General features: G+C 41.9%; 1 protein-coding gene across 1 annotated transcript; it reads left to right on the top strand.

The window, feature by feature from the left end:
* The first annotated feature begins 276 nt into the window (after positions 1-276).
* Positions 277-22,274, top strand: GPI (glucose-6-phosphate isomerase). Its single transcript, XM_053987543.1, has 18 exons — positions 277-487; positions 4,714-4,804; positions 5,174-5,242; positions 7,981-8,100; positions 9,960-10,043; positions 10,129-10,275; positions 12,007-12,078; positions 13,100-13,144; positions 13,905-13,958; positions 14,875-14,935; positions 16,422-16,465; positions 16,695-16,847; positions 17,169-17,298; positions 17,675-17,751; positions 19,037-19,165; positions 19,573-19,648; positions 19,731-19,797; positions 21,242-22,274. Exons 1-18 carry the CDS (start codon positions 369-371, stop codon positions 21,363-21,365), a joined length of 1,662 nt encoding a protein of 553 aa, XP_053843518.1. The 5' UTR covers positions 277-368; the 3' UTR covers positions 21,366-22,274.
* Positions 22,275-23,517: the final 1,243 nt, after the last annotated feature.

Raw genomic sequence — 23,517 nt, 5'->3', positions numbered from 1 at the left:
AGGTATAACCGGGAGCGCTGCGCGTTCCCCGGGGCCCCCGGCCCCGGCCTCGGCTCCGGCTCCGGCTCCGGCTCCGGCTCCGGCTCCGGCTCCGGCTCCGACTCCGGCTCCGACTCCAGCTCCGACTCCAGCTCCAGCTCCAGTCCCCGCCGCCGCCGCCCCCGCGCAGGGACCCGCAGGCCGCTCCTCCCCCGTCTGGCGCGGCACGGAGGGAATCCCACGGCGGAGGGAGGGGAGGGGGCCGGGCCGGGCCTGGCCGGGGCGGGGCGGCCGCAGGAGGCCGCGTCGCCGCTATAAAAGCGGAAGCGGCGGCGAGAGCTCTGCTGCCCTGCCCGACTCATTCCGCCTTCCCTGCTCATCCCGCGGACATGGCGCTGTCTACCGACCCCCATTTCAAGAAGCTGGTGGAGTGGCATAAGGCCAACTCCTCTAAGCTCGTCCTGCGGCAGCTCTTCGAGGCCGACAAGGATCGCTTCCAGAAGTTCAGGTGAGGCCGGGCGGCCCCGCGGCTGAATGTGGCAGCGGCCGCGGGCCCTGGGGCTGCCGCGCCCGGGCGGTGCCGCGTACGAGGCCCGGGTCCGCCGCAGCCCCGGGGCCGCGAGGGGCGCGGTGCGGTGCGGCCGGGCCCGCCGCGCAGGGCTCGCGTGGCCCCGCTCCGCTCGCTCCCCCCCGAGCGGGAGCGGGGCCGGCAGGGAGCGGATGGCGCACGACCCGCGGTGCTGTGCCCGCCACCGCGGGGCCGCGCCGGGCGGTGCGAGGCCGATGGCGGCCCGGGCACATGTTCCGGGAGGGCCGGGCCGGGGGTGGGGGGAGCCCCTCGAAGCCCCGAGGGGCGGCCGCGCCGCCTGCCCTTGACTCATCCTTGCAGCAGGGTACGTGCCGGGCAGCACAGCGCCCGCTGCACTCGCACAGCCGCACTGTGGGGCGGCACTCGCAGCCTCTCGCACGCCGTGCTTAGTCACGATAAGCTCCGCGATAGAATCGCCGGGGGCCGCGCATCCGCCTGAGCCCCCTCCGCCCGTACGACCCTGCCCTGGGGCGGGCAGCGGGGGGTGCTGAGGAGGTTTAGCCCTCCCCGCAGCAGGCGATCGCTGCTACAGAAAATGCCTTGCGGCGCATAGAGGAGGAAGTAACAAGTGGAGGCATCGTGATAACGTCCAGTGCCTTCATCTTGTAAAGTGGGACACGTATTTTCTGTTTGCTGGAGACCGTGCTGAGAAGGCACGTGTGTGGTTACGTTGTTGTACTATAGAAGCAGTCGGAAAAGTCTAATATTATGAGATGCATCCCAGATTTGAGTTTTAAAGTGAGTCTGAGTAATAGGGATAAACTGTCTTTTGAGAGCGTTGTGATAAGACTTGTTGCGTGCATCAAGCTTTTCATTGCTGTCCTGCGTAAAGGGATTGTTTCTCCCTTTTGAGCTCATTAGAAAATTCTTACATTGTACTTAAAGATTGTCTATGAAGTCCTGCATAGCAGTCTATGTGAGATAAAATATCATTTGAATCGATGGAAAAAGTATGCTAAATCTTTTGAGTACTGATTTCACCTGGCCCTTTTAATAGAACTTTTTATATTTTTAAGAAATTGATCAGTAATATCTTATTAAATCTGCTAGATCCTCAGTAATAGACTTAGTTCTCGTTGCAAGTTTTCCTTGCCACCAGTATTTTTTGGTGAAATGGTCTTTACTGAGGTTATTTATTTCAAATAGCTCCCCTAATTCTTGTCCTTTTGTGCTGCCCATAAGTAAACAGTTGAAGCGTCTTAAGTTTGCTTCATCTATCTTAATCCTTTCTTTTAATTATTTCAGTCCTGTTTCCTGCAAAGCCGTCTCATTCTAGTCCAGAAGAACTTCCTCATAGCAAACTACAATTGCAGAGCTGATAGCTTTGCTGGTACTCTTACCAGTGCTGGCTGCTCTGAGCCAGATCAGCAGCGGGATGGTGGTAGTTATTATCTGTTGAAAACTGTAGTCTGGAGGTTTGGCCACATGGTCCTGTGTAGTTTGCAACTTCCTTCACATGAAATCAAGATTTATGAATATCTTTTAGTTCTAGATGTTGTTATAAAATCATTGACTTCCTTTTGAAGGAAAAGAGAAACTCTACCCAGGTGAAAGTGCTTCCTGATACTGGTTCTGGAGTAATTTCAGACTTGTGAATAGTTTTAAATCTGAATAATTTATATCTGAGCACAAGTGTCTATGTAATATTATTGGAAGAACCTTACACTCACTGACTGTATTCTATCAAATATATATACAAAAGATTGTTTCTTCATTTTTTTCCTAGTTCAGAATTTGTATGTCCTGTTTTCCTGGTAAGGAGTGTAGCCACACCTGTAAGAGATCTTTGCCGCCTTTGCCACCCAAGGTGGTAAGGTAAGGCCTGATAGGAATAGGAGTTCTGAGCAACATGGGTTGTTCACTGGAAACTGCTGGTTTTGAAAGGGTTAGAACAGATATGATGCAGCCATCATAATACTCAGCAGGTAAGAGATACCTGGGTGCTGACAAGGGTACCCCGACGCAGATAGAAAGTTGCTAGAATGACACTCTGCTGACTGGCTTGTCCATTGTCAAGGATAAGAGCCTCCAGTGTAAATGGAAAATGTGGTGGGAGGTGAAATCATTGAGATGCTGCAGGTTAAGGGCTGCATCACTTCGGAGTGGCTGTGGCCTACGTGACAAGGCTCCTGTCCCCCCCGAGCAGCACTGCCACGAGCTGCTGCATTGCAGAGCGGGTACTTGGGCAGAACACAGCTCAGCTGCAGGGCTTGGGGCTTCTGCTTAGACAAAGGGGAGATGGATCCCTTGCTATAAGGGCTCAACACAGGATTACATTGTACACTGTGTGCTCCACCTTGTGCGTGGGAAGTTAAATCTGGTAGCCATTAGTGGATTTGGTTTTGCCTGAAAAGTCTTTGGTAGCACATTTCTGCTGTTTCTTCAAATGAGCAGTGGCTTGAATCCAGCCATAATTTCATGAGATATTTTCTCTTCTAGGCCTAGTGAGATTGATTTTCATTCATATATGTAAAATAATGAATTGTAGGTGGAAGACATTTCAAATAAACATGAAATCCTTTTCTTTGTGGAGTAGAACACTGGGAGAGACTCTCAGCTGCAGTTTAATGTGGAAGGAGAATTTCAAGAGTTTAAACGGAAGAAGTGTTAGTATGCTGATGGTCTTGCTGTATCATTAGTGAAATGTGTTCAAGTCTGAGGTGTCTTTAAATAAATTGCATCAAATATCAAAGACTTGTTCTTTTTTTCTTCTGTGCTCTATCTGAGTAGCAATTGTGGTAGGTGAGCCAAACCAGTCCTTCCACTAGCTAGCCATATTCCAGGGATCCTGGTGCTGGGTGGTCAGGGTTTCAGGATTACTGTTGGCAGCCTGCTGAAGAGAAGGTTAACAGCACTGATACTGCTTTTCCTTGCTTGTCTGTGTTCTCACTTATTAAAGAAACATGGTTCTAAGACTGTGCTTGAGGACACCTTCCTTTCCTTATTCATGCTTATACTTTAAGACTGTAAAAAGGATGTTAGTGTTAGTGAACAGTTAATGAAGTTATCAGTAAGTGAAACCACTGAAATGTTAAGGCCTTGCTGGTTATTACTGTTATTGTGAGTTCAGCTCCATTCTCCTTTGAAGAATCTTGCCTGCTCTGTCATGTTATGTATGAATAGCAGTTATGCTGTGGTGTGTCCCTGTGAAGTCTCTGGCATATGTGGTGGCTAAACTAACAGAGCATGTTTCTGTGCTCAGGTATTGAGAAAGAAGAAGCAAGGGAGACAATGAACAAGGCAGAAACACTGAGAATTTAGATAGCTGCAATTTCCTGTGGAGGGTGTGTGTGGAGCAACAGGGGGAGAGTAAAATGTGCTTTTATCAAAGGCTGATTTATGGAATTCAGCTCTTCAGTTAGAATAGTTGTATCGATTTGATTGGAAATTATTGCAAAGAAGAAATTGGTAAAACAATATTGTAAAGGACTAGAGGCACTATAGAACCTATCACATAGATACGAAGATACTAAATACAAATGGGCTCACTTGGTTTCTGCTGGGCTACCATTGCTGTGTTTCCTCTCAGATGTGAACCTACAAGTGCCTGTATTCTGATGGGTTAGGCTGTAGCTTGCAGATCATTTGTTAAATAATTTGGAGACAAACTTCCACTGAATCAATAAGGACCATGAGACTAAACCATGCACAAATGGGGTTTAATTCTGTATAGTAGTTGACAATGTTTCTGTTCATGATGTTGTATAGATTTTTATATTAGACTTGTTCAAGACTCTGTATGAAAGAATGACAGGACCTATAGGAAGACAGTTTAATTTTCCAGCAGTAGAAGAACGTGAAAAGCTCTTTACTGACAATGCATTAGGAAAAAGCTGATCGTTGTTAGAGAATGCTGGTGGAAACAGTCTGTGATGGTCCAACTGTGTATCAAATATACTTCATTGTATCTGAGTTTTCACAAGCAGAAAGCAGACACTGGGATTCAGATTGAAAAACATGGTTTTCAAAAAAACCCAGTCATTTTATGAAACTTTTTGGGCAAATCGGTCACTCACATCTTCTTTACTAACTTAGTCTAATTAGGATTCCCATTATTTTGTAATCTATAGCAGAGTTACCGTTGTCTTGCTTAAAACAGTCACCCCTCAGGAATGTGCAATTAAACAACCTGTTGGTTTTGACAGCTTGACCCTGAATACTGACCATGGGGATATCTTACTGGATTACTCCAAGAACCTTGTTACAGAAGAAGTGATGAAAATGCTGATGGAACTGGTAACTATTTAAAATCTTGCATTAATAAACAAAATCGCTTTTACTTGCAACTCACTATTCTAGCACTGTTTATAAACATTAGCTAACATATAAGTTAAAAGGCATCTGTTTACAAATCTTGGCAGGATTCAAATTCTTGCATTGTCATCTAGCCCTGAGTTACAAAGCCGTTTTTCAATGCATCTCTGCATAAAAATGTGCTTTGAAAAAAACAATTTTTTTTAACCTAGAATCTAGTGGGTCTTTTAATCTATCATAATTTGTTTCTCTGTCTAGTGTTAAATGTTCATACTCTTTAATGTAGCTGGACCTTTGTAATGTGTGTTGACTTCCACTATTTTAAGAGGAATCTATATTTACCTTTCTCAGGCAAAGTCAAGGGGTGTGGAAAGTGCCAGAGAGCGCATGTTTAGTGGAGAGAAGATCAACTTCACTGAGGTAAGGCTATTTCTGTCCATGGTTCTTTCCACTTTAGTTGTGCCTGTGTATTGTGGATGTTTGTGTAAGCAAAGTCTGAAAAAAAACTTACTTTAAATACTTCTTTGAAATCTTAAGTGATTGTGGTGTTTGCTGCACTACTTAAAGAGACAATTTTACAGCTCTTACAAAAAAAACCTTCTTCCTTCTGTGCATCTTATTTTAGAGATTTTGGTGTTTTTTTTTTTTTTCTTTTCCCTGTTTTGTGGAGAGGAAGATGTTTTAGACCTTGCCAAAGACATGGAACAGAGTATTGCATTCTAGATAACCCTTGCATGCTTTTGCCTAGTGTTAGTGTTCATAAAGCTTAGTAAACTGCCTAAAGGGTGTGAAAGGAGGATTGTGTCAGACCTTCTCTTTTGGGCTGTGTCTTTAGATGCATTTAACAGTCAAGACTATCAACAGTCTTGGGAAATTAGCCATGTATTGCAGTAAGAGGATGAGTACCTTCCTCTTTTTGTAAATCTGAAGGTTCTAGTTATGGTTAAATCTTTACTAAAACATACAGAAAGCCAGCTGTACTTTTTCTGATATTAAAAATAGGATGAAAACTGGTAATTCAACAGTACAGTGGGTTTAATTAGTCTGCATTAAAAATTAAGGCTACTTAGTATGTTTGAAGCAAATTCAGAGAAACTAGTATTTCCTTTGACTTGGCTATTGACTGATTTAGCTATTGCACAAGCTGTTTGCTTAAAGTAACTAAGCAGTTGGACATTGTATTGTTTGTGAATGATTCATGTTTGTGAAAAGGCACAGACAGAAACAAGTAGTTTCTCTGGAGAAGTGGTTCCTGTTCCTTCTGTATTAATGCCTCCAATTCACAGATGTAGCTGCTGAAAAAATAAAGCAGGGAAAGAGGGTAAGGAGTCTTAAATATGTCTGGAGGGTTGCTTTGTCTGATACTGCTTTTCACTAGCCTCATGTAACACAAATTATTACAGGGTTAGCCCATCTCTGATTGTATATAATGGAGTTGTTCTTCATTGTGTATTGAGACCAGGTGTAGCAGTTGAAGTCTCAAAAGGGTGCAATTTTCACAGAAAGCAGCTAAACACAATATCAAACTCTGTGTTTGGTTTCTGCTGCTAGCTCCCCCTTTTCCTACTGTCTTGGTACCACTAGATGTATCTTGAAAGTCTAGAACCACCTCTTTTCTTATCAGGCTGTTTCTCTGTTACTTCCTTCCAATTCAGAAGTTGACTTAGAGGGGGTTTGCCTAATTTTTCTGTTTGTATAGCATATAAAATCAGGTTGGTTTGGCTCTGGAATAGGAGCATCTGGACAGTGTGAAATTGTCGGATGTTAAGCAGGATGCTGTCAAACAGCATGAATAAACCTAAAGCAGTAAGACATGGGGGAGCTTCTTGATGGCAAGAACTGACTCGTCCACTACTCTTGATCTGCTTTAGAACATTCTTTAGATATTTGTCTGAAGTATTTTAGACTTGTCTGTATTTGGTGCTGCAGGCATTGGCTGCATGGTGTGTGCTTATGTGGATAGTGCACCCATGTGTGTCACTGCCAGGTGTTTGTCCCAGACGAGTTAAAACTTGGAGCTTGCTATGGTGCAAAGAGCATTACAAGGTAACTCATCTGACCACTCATCATGGGGACAGTCTTTGTACCCTGCATGGTGTTTAGAGAATACTTCTGCTTAACCATAGAGATCAGGTCAAGTATGCCTCCTCATGATTAGACAAAGCATCCTTCAAGCCTGATAGCGAGCAGTACTTACCAAATACCATTCGATGGCTGAGTGCTGCAAAAAAATTCTCTGTTCACCCCAAATTTGAGTGGGTATACTTTAATTAGCAAGTGAAAGAGGTTTTTTTGTATTCCAAGTCAGTAACCACAAACTCAATGATTTTTTTAATATAACTTTTGGTGTTAAATCATAACTTGTCAGTTCATATTGTTTGTGTTGTCTTTGTCTCACAGTGCCTCTCATTGTGGAACAATGAGGTAGAGCAGACTAATTTTTAATTTGTTCATTAGTATTGACTAATTCCTTCATTCTGGATTAAAGCTGTTAAGCTCTTAAACAGCCGAACCACAGGGCAGATTTTGGTGCTTTGACTTATGTGCAACTTGGAGAAGTAACATAAATTGTGCATGCCAAGAGATTTTTTTCTTATAGTACAACTACTATGTATATTTGGTGTGCAAGTGTTCAGGCAGCATTTAATTGTGGGCAGTGGATAGAGGGATGTGGCTATCGTATCCTTTGTTGTCAAATGTTTAAATTATTTCTCTTCCTATATTAAATTGAGTACTCAGGATAATTGAGAAAATAACTTCAGCTGCTTGTTGTAATTGATTTTTTTAGTATTGTCATCAATAAGAAACAATTTCATTCTTGAATACCTAAAGCATACCAAAATAAAGATCACTGGGTCATGAATATTGCTGAATTCTGAACCTCAATCTCTAAATGCTTTTAAAGGGATTTTGAGCCTTTTTTCCCAAGTAAACTATTAGTTTGCATATTGTGCTGTTCTAAGCCCCCTCCACTGAGTTGGTGATTGAGGTAGCCACTGAGTGTATGCACACACACTGAAAATACTGCTCTACTAATCCCAGTTAATCTAAAGGATTTTTAAATCTTGATGACTGTACTGCCTTCTGGATAAGGCATCTGAGGCCCTGGGGTGTAACTTGGAAAGAGCCTCCTCTTGATTTTTTCCCCTTTGTTTCAGAACCGAGCTGTGCTTCACATTGCTCTGAGAAATCGCTCCAATGTGCCAATCCTTGTGGATGGGAAGGATGTTGTTCCAGAAGTAAACAAAGTGTTGGACAAAATTAAACACTTCTGTCAGGTATAGTACCACCACAGCTTCTTTTTTATGTATTTGTTTTATACCCAGCCAGGTTCTTGCATGTGGATTGTGAAATGTTGGTTGTAGACTGGTTCACATGAATTATTGTGTCCTTCTTTGAGGTTTACAATAGTTCTGGCTTAAGCATGGAGTTGGAGCTGGTTTTATTGATTCACTTTTCTCTCCCTATTTCCAATTGGGTTTTTCCCTAATGGTCTCCCTAGATTTTGTTCTTTCAGCAGTAATCATATGTGTACTTTGGAAGTCTTGTAAATCATTAAGTACTATTCAAATATTACTTTATTTCTTGCTAATTTTTCAACTAATTCGCTGCACCAGGTAGAAACTGGCTCTTAACATTTGTATAAAATCAGGAGAGAGGTAGAAGTTCCCAGCTCAATTGCAATTTGATTATGCTCTACTTAAATAGTTTCTTAAGGACCTTCTTGTTTTAGGTCAAATTACTTTGATTCTATTCTGTTTGCAGAATACTCACCTGGGTAGTTTTAATGCATCTTAAACAAGGCTGTGAGGACCTGGACCTGCTTGGTTGCTGTTGTCTTAACTAGGTGGTAGTGCCCTGTTTCACTGCCAACTCATACTTCTAACCTATACAGAATGAGCTTGTATTCTGTTCTGTTCTTAATGATAAATGCCAAAACCACAATAACTGACACCAGTTGGTGTGAATTTGGTACTTTCTTCATGTGCTGTGAGAATTTAATGGCTGTGGAAATTCTGTGATGTCTGGCACTGTAGAATTTCTAGCTGATTAAGGTTTTGGTAGTGCAAAACAAGAGTTTTCACTGGTGCCATCCTCTTGTTTGCTCTATGGTTTCAAGTATCAGAACATCACTTCAATATTCAATAATCAATCATATTCAATAATCAGAATATCACTTCAATGCAGATGTATCTGCTCTGCAAAATAAAAATCATGTTAAGCAGATTCTTTGAAAATATTAACAAAGATGCTGTTTTCAGTCAACTTAGCAGCTAGGATTTTAAGACTGTGGCAATATCATCTATGGGGTACAGGAATGCTGTTACTAAAAATGGATTTTCTGTTTGGAAAAATGAAAGTTTGTAGTGAAGGAGAGCAAGTATCAGCATAACTAAGTGCTATGTAGAAAAACTGCTTTAGAATTGGGGAATGTACTTGGAAGTATTCATGATACCAGAAAGATTGCTTTTGTGATTGGAACAGATTGAATGCATAGGTGGTAGATGATGGACAAAATTCAATGTAGAGTTTTAGTTAATGATTGTAATTTTGTTTTGGAACTTTCAGTGATGCTTAAAGAACAGGAATAGAGCAGGAACTTACACCAGGTGCTGTTAAGGTGCAGCCCAGAAATAAATCCTAATGCAAAGCACATTTGCAAGAGAAAAGCTTTTAGAATGCTTGGTTTGCCAATAAATCTCTTACATCTGCAGCTTTATTCATACTATCTTCTAGTTTAGTTTGTGAAGCTCTTTCTAACTAAAGACACTTAAAGATCAGCTTCAGGTTCAAGTATTTATTGCACATAGTTTATGCCCAAGACTTTTTCATTTTTGGTTAGATGTCTCTTGCCTTAGCAAACACTGTAAATGCTACAGCAGTTCACACAGTGGGGGAGAGTTTTAACTTCATTAAGTGTTTGATGTTGTGGTGTGTTTTTACTTCTGTCTTAGACATAATGCAATGTCTGGCTAAGAAGGTAGCTCTGAGTGTAGGCCTTAAGGTCTAGAGGCTTGAAAGCTGTCTTTGGCAACTGTTCCCTAGTCCTGGGTTAACATGAGTAGCTTTAGTGTAAGTATAAAATGGTAATTGTTTTTTGTTTTGTTGGGTTTGTTTTTTTTTTTTTTTGCCACAGAGGGTCCGTAGTGGTGAATGGAAAGGCTACACTGGGAAGGCAATCACTGATGTGGTCAATATTGGGATTGGTGGCTCTGACTTGGTAAGCCTCTCACATCTATACATCCTGCCCATCTTTGTGTACATGCTTACAGTGAGGATAAAATCTAATTGTGGCTTCTATCCAGGGCCCTCTGATGGTAACTGAAGCCCTGAAACCGTATTCCAAAGGAGGCCCTCGTGTCTGGTTTGTATCCAACATTGATGGTACTCATATAGCCAAAACCCTGGCTGAACTCAAACCAGACACTACTCTCTTCATCATTGCATCAAAGGTATGTCTGATACAAGCACTGCCTTGGCTTGCTCTTCTGATAAAGAGTTCAGTCAGAAGAAAGGGCTGTGCACAGGAATATCTAGATCAGGGACTTCCAGTGTGGATTATTTCTAAACAGGCCTGTTGTGATTCTTTCTAAACTTGCAATACAAGGTTGTGTTGCTGCTGAAATACTTGGGGATCTGTAAGTCAAATGCTGAGAATTACTTAACTTAAATAAGATACACGAACAATTTCATGTTGTCTGGGGTTTATTTCTCAGTCAATGCAAGTTTTAGCTTTATTCACAAAAGTTTGTTTTCCTGCACTTTTCTGTAGGTGGAATGTAGGATCCAATGTAGTTATTTCTTTGAAATTTTGGATATTATTTAATTCCTAAAGGACTTTTGATCCTTTAAGTACAGTGTACTTGTTAAATGTTCTAGTTTTGCATTAATGAATTGCATGTAGTTTAAGAATCTCCATTTTATAGGGTAGTCACAATACCTTCACCTCAATAACTTAAATGCTGAGTTCCTTGAGCATTATAAATGCTAAGCTGCTTTGCTTAAAGAGGTAAAGATAGTCTCCTGGTGCTTCATGACACCTATTTCTGACTACAGACTGAATAGCTGCCTTTAAGTCTTGCCTCGCTAAGAACTTACTCTGTAAGCAGTAACTGCCAGCAGCCCTCTCCCTCTGAGAAATGCTTCTGTCTGAGCAGAGGAAAGAGGTGGAGACAATCTTCATGGTTACGTAACTTGGGTCGCCTTCACTTGTAAAGCACAGTAGAACCTTTCTGCTGTTGGAGAAAATCTGCAACAAATGAACGTGTGTGCAGTGCTGGCTGTGCTCTGCACAGTGCTCGTTATCTTATCTTGGCACTGCTGCAGCTGAGCAACAGCTTATGGAGTAATAAGGAAACTGCACAAAGTAATACTAATGGTCACTTGGAATAATTGAGTCCAGGGATCACGGTTCAAAGGCTTAGAAAACTGCCAGATTGAAAAAGTAACACTCGAGTTTGTTTGCCAGACTGTAGTTAGATAATTGGATATATTTGGAAGAGGATGAATGGCATTTTTTTATTTCTATAACAGGCTTATGTTTCATAATGAAGTATTTCTGGAGATGGATGAGAGTAGGATGAATCTAGTGTTCACCCTTAAAGCTAAATTTTAATGGCTGAGTAAATCAGAATGGTTGTAGATACTTGCAAAACTGCATGACTGAACTTCTGTGCACACTTCATAAAGCAGGAAAATGTTTTCCTCTAATCAGCAAAAGAAAAATTATGACAAGAGTCTTGGCAGAAATGAGTGCTGTTCCATGAAAAAGTAGGAATTGAAGAACAACAGGACAGTCCAGCTGGGTTATCCTGTTTAGATGTTCAATTAGTTTGTTTTTAGTTGAACAGTAAAACTTCATTTTTTTAGTAAAAGACTAAAGTAGAAGACTTTAGTCTCAAGGTTTTGCCAAACAGTTTGGGGAATGGGAAGGCAGGAGATGGGGAATAATTATTTCAATTTCAGATACATTCTAGTTTAAAACTAGATGGGTAAATCTAGCAATACTAGTGTTTACTGGATTCATAAGCTTGCTTTTTTTCTGTAACCTGGCAGCAGCTGTGTATTATGAACATCTAGAATCACTCTGCTCTGATTATCTGAACATGTGATGCTTTAGTAACCTGACGTTGTTTCCATGTTAAGAACACTGTTTGCTTATTTGCTTATTTTCCACTGTGCAGACTTTTACCACGCAGGAAACCATCACCAATGCAGAAACAGCCAAAGAGTGGTTCCTGCATGCTGCTAATGATGTAAGTCTGAGATGTGTAGCTTAAATAACAGAATGCAGCAGTTTTTGTTGTGCAATTTCTTCCTGGTCATTCTGGGTGCTTTGGAGCAGAGCCAGTAATAGCCCAAACATAAGCTTAGCAAATGATGTACTTAGATAATTTCAGTGCTTTGGTAATGACAGACTATTTTGTCCAATCAAAGTGATAACCCACTTCTTTTTCATTATAAATGGTTCTCATGCATTGTTCCTCCAAATCTTGCCTGTTAAGTAATAGAGTATAGTGTTTGCCTTAGAGCTAACCAATAATTTGGTAGAACTACTAGTAATGAAAAAACAAGAATAGTGTGTGTGTGTAGTGCTACCTTTTAAATTATTGCCGAATCTTTAAAAACCAGAAATGAAGCTATGATTGGAACAATACACTGACATTTTTATGGCAGATGGCTGTGCTATGAATAGAAACCTTGTATTTGGCTCATTCTCTCCTATTTCGAACTCTTAAAGGAAAAAAGCAGATACAACCTGTTCAGGTGATTAAGATGGTCTGTAACTTGTTCCAGTCAGGGTAGCTGTATTTAGTGTGAAAGCTGGGCTTTTAAATTCCTCTGTACACTACTGTTCAGGCAACCCATCTTTATCAGAACACCTTCTGAAAGACTGAAGTCTGACTCTGGAGCTTGACATTTATCAGTAATTCCAGTTGTCTTGGTTTTTACCCCTGGCTGGAAGGGTGGTGGGTGTACATCAAGCTCCATCTGCTCTAGAGCCATGGTGGTGACCAGGCTGGTAACACACTGAGGGAGAGCATTCCATCTCTGGAGGGAATGCTACTGGAGGGCTTGATGGGGATATCATCAGTGTTCTCTTTGGGTAGGCTGCCAAATCCCACACTGAATGCGAGTAAGATTATTTCAAACCATTAATAACAACTGATGATAGTCAACAGCATTTTGTTTAAATGGTAGCAGATCAGCTTTATAACTATTTTTAATAAAAATAGTCAACATTCTAGATCTAACTATGTGTTTATTTTTATTAAGCCTTCAGCTGTGGCCAAGCATTTTGTTGCCTTGTCTACCAATGCTGTAAGTATAGTCAATCTAGTTAATTTTTCCTATGTGCCTTAAAATCTAGCAAGGAAGCCTGTCCTTTAAGATGCTTGAATACCAAATTTTAGCATTCCTCTTGAACAGAGGCCTTTTTTTCCTACTCAAAGTAACTGAAACACTTCTAGAGTATTGAGCTATACTAAGACTGGACTTTGATTGTAGATGTGTGCTTCTTCTGGTAGAGCTTTAACTTTGAAATCAAGAGCTCTTGTGCTTGAAACAACTTGTTATTAATGAGTGTTACCTCTAATTGCCTAAGTTGTATGTGAATGCAGTTTCATAAGCAAATGTTATTCTGAACTCCAGGTAAGAGCTGAAATGGTGCAGGCAATTTAAAAATGCTTACGATGAGTACACTGTGATGTGGTGCTTCATGGAAAAGTATGAAGTAGAGAGACTGGCAGTAACTAGAAGAACACTGCAGTCATTGACAGGGTGTCAGGGATTGACATTATGGTTCTGGTAAATGTAAACTGAGTGTCAGTCCAGCTTTAACTATATGGCCACTTAAATTCATCAGAAAATGAATGTATGTCATTGATTTTTAATAGTGAGTAGTGATAGTTATTTCTGGAAATGAAAATGCAATTTTTGTGATGGATGCTATGCATTTTTAAAATGGATGTAGTAGTAGGATTGTTTATTTAATTGAAATCAAACTTGTATTTGCTTGCTTGGTGTAAAGCTTTTTATGACTGTTGGTTTTACTGATGGTGTTTTTTCATGTTTATTTTAGCCTAAAGTTAAAGACTTTGGAATTGACCCAGAGAACATGTTTGAGTTTTGGGATGTAAGTAAATGTCTGATATTATGTGGTAGATGTTAACTGTTAGCTTTTTCTGAAGCAAGTAAGAGGATTCCAGCTTTTCAAAATACTCTTCCAGGTGTCTTGAAACTGCAAAAGCAGTTTCTAATTCAGCAACTCCTAAATTATAGGAGTTGTATTCAGTGCACTGAAATACCTGAAAACCCCTAACTAAAGGCAAATTGAGAACTCCTGCCCATTCTGTTAAAACCTTCCAGTCAAAGGTCTGAAGAGGAGTCTTCCATGTTCTTGGCTGTCTAATCAGCTGTTGAGTAACAGGAGATAGTCTTGGCTTATTGCTGTATGCAATGTAGTTATTATAAGCTGTGACATTTGCCTGTTGGTGTCTATGGTATATAACCTAGGCCTGGTAAAGGTCAGACATCAGAAATGGGAGCCTGATTGGAGATTTTGTAGCAGATGCATATTTTAAGTATACTGCCCTTAGTCTTGGTCCTTATACTTAATTAGAAACAGCTTGGTATGTCTCATTGACTAATTGCCTGACAAATGAGCTGCTGTTCAGAGGTTATTTGGAATGTTACCTTTCCCAAGAGTCAGAATTTTGCTGAAGCAGGCTTTTCCTGTAGAGGAGTGATATTATGAAAGCAGTTATACAAGCTACAAATTCGGGATTTGGAAGTTAACTGGAATCAAGCTATTTACTTAACAGATGTTATAAAATTGGACAAGTAGGATAACTTCAGGCTCTCAAAAAAGGCATTCATTAGGGTGCACTGTAAAGTGCAGGTTCCTTTGACTATGCCAAATATAGATAGTGAACTATCACCAGAAATAGTATTGATTTTGCTGGGAACAGTTTAAACACATAGTGCTGTTTTCTAATAGTTTGAATATAAAAGTCTTGCACTTCTCTATCTCAACCATCTCTTGTTTGCAGTGGGTAGGTGGTCGCTACTCCCTGTGGTCTGCCATTGGTCTCTCCATTGCCCTGCATATTGGTAGGTATTCCTGTGATGTCACCATGCCAAGAATGCCCTGTTTGCTTCAAGAATGTAACTATGGAGTGCATTAACAAGAATGGATTGTGAATGAGATTTGGGGCAAATACTGTTTACCTGCCTACTCTGAGTAGTTGGATGTGGGTGCTAAAAAATGATCTGGAATGTAATGGAAATGCTGGTATTTTAGTACTGCAAATAGTTTTGGAAATTACCCCATACCTGGGGACAAATAGTCAAATTGCATTGCTTTAGTCATGTAGCCAGAAGTGTCTGATTTATGTAAAGCTGTGTCAGTGTTGAAAATCAGACCTTGCATCTGACATTGTTAAACTTGAAGTAGGGTATTTAGTATCTGTAAGTATACACACACTAACACCAAAGTTCTGTCTCTGGTTCTGCATATGAGCTCTGTTTAGTGTTGTTAACTGTGTCTGTCTGCTGTTAATGCCTTTTGTTCCCAGTACTTTGTCTATGCTATAGGGCCTGATGATTATATTTGTTCCCTCATCACTGCTTTCAGATGTTTAAAATCTGAAACTATAATGTCATTTATTTTTCTAGGCAAAAGCTAGAATTCCCTTAGACTGGAGTTAGAAGAACAGCACTGGGTTTAGTGTTTTTTTGAATTATGAATAGGTGTTTTCATATGCAGAAAAACCTATTATAAGAGCAAAATAAACAAGTCAGGCACTTACTGTTTCATCTGCAATAAACTGTTCATTGCTGCTGTCAGAAAGATTTGGTGCTGACTGCTGATATGCCAGCCTAACTCCACGTCTTCCTCTTAGACCCCTCAATTCCCACAGCTGGCCTCTGACCATAGGTAGAGCTGCTGCTTTGAGTCCAAACACCTCACCTCTCAATTGCTATGTATGAATCAGGATTTCTACTTTTTCAAGAAAGACTAGCTTTAGTGAAACTATTCATTTGGGAAAGTGAATGGAGGTTTAAATACCCTAACTACAAAGCAAAGAAAGCTCAGGTGAATTGTTAAGAGTGAACAGGGAAGGGAGGGGTAGGCTTTTTCTTTGAGAATATCTTATTAGATCTGTTTCTCTTTACACCAGTGCAGAAATCCCTGCTGTGCTAGCCTTGCCCTGTTTTTTTGGCAGATGTTTCCCACTAGCTGTGATCAAGTGTTCAAACTTGCTAAAAACTGTGGCCTCAAAAGTAGGCTCTATATTAAAGGCCTCTGTTTTCTTTCTAGTTGTTCATTGTGCCCGAATGGGGATTTTAGTCAAAAGTTTTTGACTTATGTTTCATGAAGTTGGACTTGCTCTGAAGTCTGGGCTTTAAGCATCAGTGAATGTCTGGCTTATGGGATGCAAAATCCAGGAGAAGTCTAAGTGCAACTTTAAGCTTGATTAGTAGTTGGGAGCCTTGCTGCATACACGGAATCAGAACTGTTTTGCAGTTGTCTCTATAAGAAAAATCAAGTTTGAGTTGCAACAGTAAATACAAACTGACTTCTTTCCATTGTTAGGTTTTGACAACTTCGAGAGTCTGCTTGCAGGAGCCCACTGGATGGTGAGTTGGGATGCCCATTTCAGATTTGTTCCTCTTAAAGAGTGGTTAGTAAGGAAATGGAAGGCAGGTTGATTTCTAAAGTTCAGCTCCCCACGTCCTCCTCAATGATGTTAAAAAGACAGTTTGTGGAAAGCTCACGCTGGATCAACACAATAATAAAAGCAACGTAGGAGCTGGGAGGGATGGCAGTTGCTTTGTCCAAAGTGTAACTTTCCTTTGTGTCGTGCAGGATAATCACTTCCACACTGCTCCCCTGGAGAAGAACGTGCCCGTTCTGCTGGCCATGCTGGGGGTGTGGTACATCAACTGCTACGGCTGTGAGACCCACGCCCTGCTGCCCTATGACCAGTACATGCACCGCTTCGCTGCCTACTTCCAGCAGGTAGGGCTCGGCACAGCGCGGCTCCCAGCCAAGTGCAGATAAGATTCTGCCCTGGTTCAGCATCCTGAATGCATGTGTGAGATAAAACTGCAGTCACTTAATGCATGTCATCAATTGCCTCAAGAGACTGGTGCCAAGATTGATATCAGCTTATTTCCTCACTTAAAGAGCTTTTCCTCATATGTCTGTTATCTTGATGTCCATAAATTAATCAGCTGTATCCCTCATGCTTAGAAAGATTTCTATAAACAAGCCCTATTTATTGTAGTTGAAGTATGTATGGAAACTGATACTGAGTGATCCTGCCCTTCCCTTCTTTAGGGTGATATGGAGTCTAATGGCAAATACATCACCAAGAAAGGCTCTCGTGTGGACTACAGCACTGGCCCTATTGTGTGGGGAGAGCCTGGCACCAATGGGCAGCATGCTTTCTACCAGCTCATTCACCAAGGTAAACAAACTTGGTTAAATACCTTGTTCTGGAATTAGTCTGAATGGCTACAGAGCTGCAGGAGTCTGCAGAGTTTGCACTTGTATAGAGGTTGGACTCCTAGACCTAGCATCACATTGCTATGGGGTTTTTAATTAGCAGCTTATGAAGGCTACAATATGCAGGTTTTAACTACAATATTAACTATAATAAGGAGGTCAAACAAAGCTGAAACTACTGAGCTGTATTGTTAGTTCCCCCTGCTGCAAATAATAATGCTCTCCTATAAAGCTTGTAAAAATGACTGATTCTGCCAGCAACTCTAAAAATGGGGTGCGAAGTGAAGGTTTTCTAAGACTTACCTGATGCAGAGTTATTTACCTGTGTTTTTTTACAGGAACTCGCATGATTCCCTGTGACTTCCTGATCCCAGTGCAGACCCAGCACCCCATCAGAAATGGCTTGCATCACAAGGTAAGTTCTTTGTCAAGGCACCATATTTCTTGTGGCTCAAGGCACTGAAGCTTACTTGGTATTGCAGTATATGATATTTCTAAATGCTTCTTTGAAACTGTGCACAAAAGCTCTGTCAACATTCACAACAGATTTAAAAATACCTAGATTATACTTGCAAGTTATATGTGGTATGTAATGCAGTAGTATATTCATTCTTGAAGCAGTTGCAGTGACAGCTCTTGAGGCAGCTGGTGGTGTTGCCTGTCAGCCTACTGAAGCTGGAAAGCAACTTGAGCAACTAAGTATTTAAAATTCCTTGAATTAAGGAATGTAGTTCTTGGAGAGTGGGAAGAAGCAAATTCTCAGACCTGAGAAGACACCATCTCTGATGAAGCTTTCAAGAATTAAATTCTAGAACAAAATTTGGTGCATGTAATGGTATGGCTGGGGTGATGGCCTTCTACCCAGATGTTCATAATCTGTTCAGTTTTTAGTTTATCATCTGACTCAGGATTTTCAATGAACTAAGATTTTTCTTAACTTCCAAGAGTGGAAACATGTTCAGGTTAACGATTTACTGCATACTTCACAAAAAGTATCTTTAGTCACTGAATTTCACTCTTGTCATGATTTCAGATTACAGGTGCTATTCGAATGGTGTAATAGTAATCTTTTGTCAAGTAAGACTAAATACAGGTGAAAATTTTTAAGTATGACTTCACAAAAGAAGGGGAAAAAAGGTTTCATTTGACTGTAAAAAAACTTATTGTGTCTTCAGGTAGGACAAAACCACAGATAAATTTGCGGGCTAACATTAGATAGGGAGCAGTAAGTTAGAACCTTGAACTGCACTGGTAGGGATTGGTGTATGGTAAACTGTGGGGATTTTCCTGTGTACAGATGTAAATATATCTTAGCTGGTTACCTTTGACTAATCTTTGCACCTGGCTTTCCATGAGATGGTGTAGAATGAGATAAAATCATAGATTGTACTGGGTGAAAGTGCTGTGTGAAGTCCTGGCTCCTCTGGTGCCATTGCAAGCTGCCAGCTTCAGCAAGAGCAGGATTCTGCAGAGCTGTCCTGGTTGTCTTTGGATAAATGTACTTTAGTACATGTAGTAATAGTAACTAAGTCCCCTGGCACTCTGAGGTAAGAGGCAATAGCTAAAACTGATAGAGATTTTGCTGCCACAGTGCTAAAACTGACTTGTAAATCTAGACTAGGTCTTGGTATGGGTTCCAGCACCAGGTACCAGTATTCCAGCTATGCAAATGGTAACTTGTGCTTATTTCTGCATGCTAGATCCTTTTGGCCAACTTCCTTGCTCAGACTGAAGCCTTGATGAAAGGGAAGACGGCTGATGAGGCTCGCAAGGAGCTCCAGGCGGCCGGGCTGAGCGGAGAGGCTCTCGAGAAGCTCCTTCCCCACAAGGTGCTCGGGGGCCGTGGCCCTGAGGGCTGTGCTGGGATGGGGTGGCACCATGGGATCTTGGCAGGGCACTTGGAACAGGCTGCGAGCAGCACTTTGGCTCTGAAGCCTTGGAGGCATTCCAAGATACATGGGCTATCTCAGCACTGCCCTGGGCTAGTGACTTTTGGGTTGCTTCTTGTAGCCCACAGTAGCCAGCAATGGTGCTTGGAGACACATTTTCCACTGTGTTTGTAAAAAAATGTAGGAATGTTACAATTTTGTGGTTGAAGGCCTTTAAAGCTTTCAGGACTTTGTATTTGCTTCTAATGCAAATAGTCCAGTGTGGACAATAAGGAAGATAAAACCTGCAAGTTTCTGATGCAAGTTTTACAACGTACTAGGTGACAAAATAACTCTTGTTTTGAAAGGTCTTCGAGGGAAATCGACCAACCAATTCCATCATGTTTACAAAACTCAACCCCTTCACCCTGGGAGCCATCATTGGTGAGTAAATACATTTCTCATCTATGAATTCTAACAAAGACTTTGTGATCAAGTTTATTGATAAATCTCTTTCTGCTTATAGCCATGTATGAACACAAGATATTTGTTCAAGGAGTTGTCTGGGACATCAACAGTTATGACCAGTGGGGGTAAGTTTCCTTGGTTTGTTTCTTGTATACTTCTTGGCAGATTCTTGAATCTATCATGAGTTAGAGAAAAAACAATGAAAAGGGTTTTATACTTGGAGCACATGATTATGGGATAGTTATAAATGAAAACAGATTTTCTGGGTATAGGTTGCCATGCTATAATGCATAATGACTTGTAGATAACAATTTTGGCTAAGGACCTCTGAATTTAGAAAAATACTATGAATGTAAAAAAGATGCAGTAGTGAGGAAAACAGTCAAGCAGGCTGAACACATGCTCTGATTATTGGGAAGGAAAATGTTTTCCATACAGCGTGGAAAAAAGAATTATTTTACCTCTAGATTAGTAGGCAGTTTGAGTGGCATCTGATGAGCAGAAGAGTGATTACCTCTTAATTTTCCTGTGCTGGAGAGACAACATTCCTGGCAGAGGTCTGTGTATGCAGCAACCCTTGGTTTCATGCAGGCTGCATCTGTGACTGAGGGCTGTGCTGGAGCTCCATGTGTGCAACAGCAGCTTGGAGGAGTCTGTCACTGTGTCACTTAAAAATTTAGTCAGGAGCTAATCAGGTTCTTTCATCTGTAGTAATATGAACTGTAAAGATGCTGTATGTAGGCTTAGGTACAGGGATTGGGAATTCAGGTGCAGCCTGCCTATGCTGTGAGGGGCTGTTCTGAAGAGCACGCTTGCTTTGCAGGTGTAGAATATCAGTTTACACTAAGCTGCATTTGTCTTTGTGTGCATTCTTTGGTGCTGTGCTACCACAGCATGTTCTATAACCAAATCCTGTAGCAGAACCTGAAAATGGGAGACTGTCTAGTACAAGCTGATGCCTGCTATAAACTCTGAAATCAGGAGTGCAGTAGGAGTAAGTACAGCTTTTACTGCCACACATGAAATGCCAGAATGGCATCCAAAACTGGAATGTGGGGATGCTGTAGAACCAGCCTCGTTTCTTGCAGCTGTTGGAATATCCTAGGTTCTTAGACAGTGGGGCTGAAACTCCTGGGTGGGTGTGGAGGTGCTTCGAGGCTGTAGCTCAGCTGGTCATTGTTTGGGTGACAGAAATCAGTCTTCTGAGCAGTGTCGTGTTCCACAGTGAACAGGAGCCAGCTGAGTGCATTCTGCATGGGGCAGGCTGCATAACACTAGTGAATACCGAGATGAAAAGACTCTGCTTGACTTTGAAAACAAAATGTTCACTTAGAGATCCTGGAATTTGAGCTGTCTGCTCAGCTAAGGAGCAATGAGAACACCAGTTTTTTTTGAATGGCCCGGAGTTGAATACTTCAGTGGTAATTTGGAGGGGTGAAACATCATAGTGTTCATGGGGAAGTGACTTTTTACTGGCTTCTATTTTTAATATCAATGGCTTATAGAAATACTGTAAATTGTTAGCACTAATATTGCTTTTTCTTTCTTTTCCTGCTTTTATAAATGCAGAGTTGAGCTTGGAAAACAACTTGCCAAGAAAATTGAGCCTGAACTGGAGTCAGATGCTCCAGTGACATCTCATGATAGCTCAACAAATGGGCTCATCAATTTCATCAAAAAACACAGAGCTTGAAATGAAATACTTAGAGGACATCGACAATCTCACCACCAAGTACCCAAATCTGTTGTAGATGTGCTTTTTTCAGCCACTTTTAACAAAATAGCACTTTACAGATGTAGCTTTCCTCACTTGTTGCAGTTAATCTTGTTGTGTCAAGTGTTACAAATGAAACTAGTTTTGTGAAACCCTGAGATTGTATAGTTGCTTTCTATTTCTGTGACTGTTAATCTGTAAAGTGCAGCTGTTATGTTCCTCAATTCTTATCCCTCAACTTCCTTAAAGATGGTCACCTACTGATACTAGAAAATAAAAGGTATGGTGGATGAGTGAAACTTCTTCACTCTATTTTTGAAATGCAGACCTAGTAACATTTGCCTCACTCACTGTGTAAGGTCCTCTGAAGCCAAGTAAGCCGACTTCTGTCTTTTTGGACCGGTTCTACTGTAAGCTGGAAACTAGAATGTGTTTAAAGAATCAGACCTACAGCTGTAGGTTGTTCGGTTACATTTCATCCCTTTTGAGCAAGGGATTTTTTTCCCCAGTGCTACTGTGAAAATGCAAGTTTACTGATGTGTGATGATTTCCTGTTTTGTCTGTAAGCTTTGTGGACAGCTATCCAAAAAGGAAGAAAGTTCCTGAAGAGACAGTGATATCTTAACTTTTCCAAACAGTTATCCAGAGTTTCTGAAGCAAAAGCTTGGAGAAGAATTGTTTTTGGTATCCTCCTGGGGCAATTTCTCACTGTTTAATCAGCATCACTGTCTGACAACAACAATGAAAGAAATAGAGAAACCTGTTGTCAATAAGTTATCCTCTTTTGTTCTCTAGTACTGTTAACCTCCTTTGCTAGCAAACTGGCATGCTCTGGCTATTGTTCTGTAACACCTTTAATAAAGGTAAGACACAAGCATTAAAAGGAAACTTTGGTTCTCATACCCCTAATGCTGACTACACTGTGAGCTGGGCCCCCTTAGTGCCCATCTTTGCCATGTGGCTTCACTGGCAGGGCTGGGTGCTGCGGGCTCAGCCTCCCTGCTGTGGCACCTCCACGGTGCTTCACCCTCTGCCTGCAGGGCTTAGGATCGGACCGATGCAGCGGTATTTCCATCTGAAGCATGGTCATGAAAAGAGAACCCGCTAGAGGGAAGCATCCTGTTCTCACCGGCGGCTTTAACCCTCTGCTCCGGCCGTGCTCGGGTGCTCAGCACCGCTCTCTCCTCTCCTCTCCCGCTGGGTCCCTGAGGGGCCATGGCCGCGCGCGGGGCGCCCCCTGCCGGCGCGGCCCTCAGGGCTCAGCCCGCGTTCCGCCGCCATGAGGGAAAGGCGTGTGGGCGCCGTGCGGGACGGGCGCCGTGCGGGACGGGCGCCGTGCGGGACGGGCGCCGTGCGGGACGGGCGCCGTGCGGGACGGGCGCCGTGCGGGACGGGCGCCGCGCTGCCCGAACCGCCACGCCGGGCTCACTCTGCGCCGAGGGCTGCTCGGGGCCGGAGCGCAGCAGGGCTGCGGCAAACACAGCACGAAAGCCGTAGAGAGGCTTTAGAAAGAGCTAGTTTTCCCTGCAGTGCTTGCGGAGGCCACAAGTATTGTGCAAGGGAGGGTCTGTGGGTGCGTTTTGAAGACTAGATGGTATAAAACCCACATAGGGTTCAGGAACCTGCTGTCAGGGACAGGAACTTTTTGTGGCCTTTGGGCCGTTCCTATTCACTTAGGGACTCTGCACTGCTTTCTGACCTGTGCCCTGACACATGTCCCTGACACGCAGCCACTTTGTGACTGAAGTTTCCTGAGCTCCACTGAACTGGTTTACATCCTTCCATTTAATATCAAGCCACTGCATTCCTGAAAGAATAAAAGTGATTTCAACACATTCAAGTATATCTGGGAAATTGTAATGAGCGTGGCTGAGGTCTGATAAAACTGTGTTGTCATACGCAAGAGAGAATGAAAGGTAATGATGTACCCAAATAAGCAGAAGCTTGTCATACCTCTAAAATGGCACACTGTCCCTAATCCTCAACGCCAGCCATTTCCTACAAAACCTGCTCCTCGTGGAAGCCTGTGAGGAAATACTGTGTGCAGATGCTTCAGTCAATGTAAGTTAAGTTGATGTTATATTTTATGCTTGCAATGCTTATTTGACTATCTAATCATAATAGCATCTCA

This window comes from Vidua macroura, chromosome 11 (genome assembly GCF_024509145.1).
Source record: "Vidua macroura isolate BioBank_ID:100142 chromosome 11, ASM2450914v1, whole genome shotgun sequence".
Lineage (NCBI taxonomy): Eukaryota > Metazoa > Chordata > Aves > Passeriformes > Viduidae > Vidua > Vidua macroura.
This window is presented reverse-complemented; position numbering and strand designations above follow the sequence as displayed.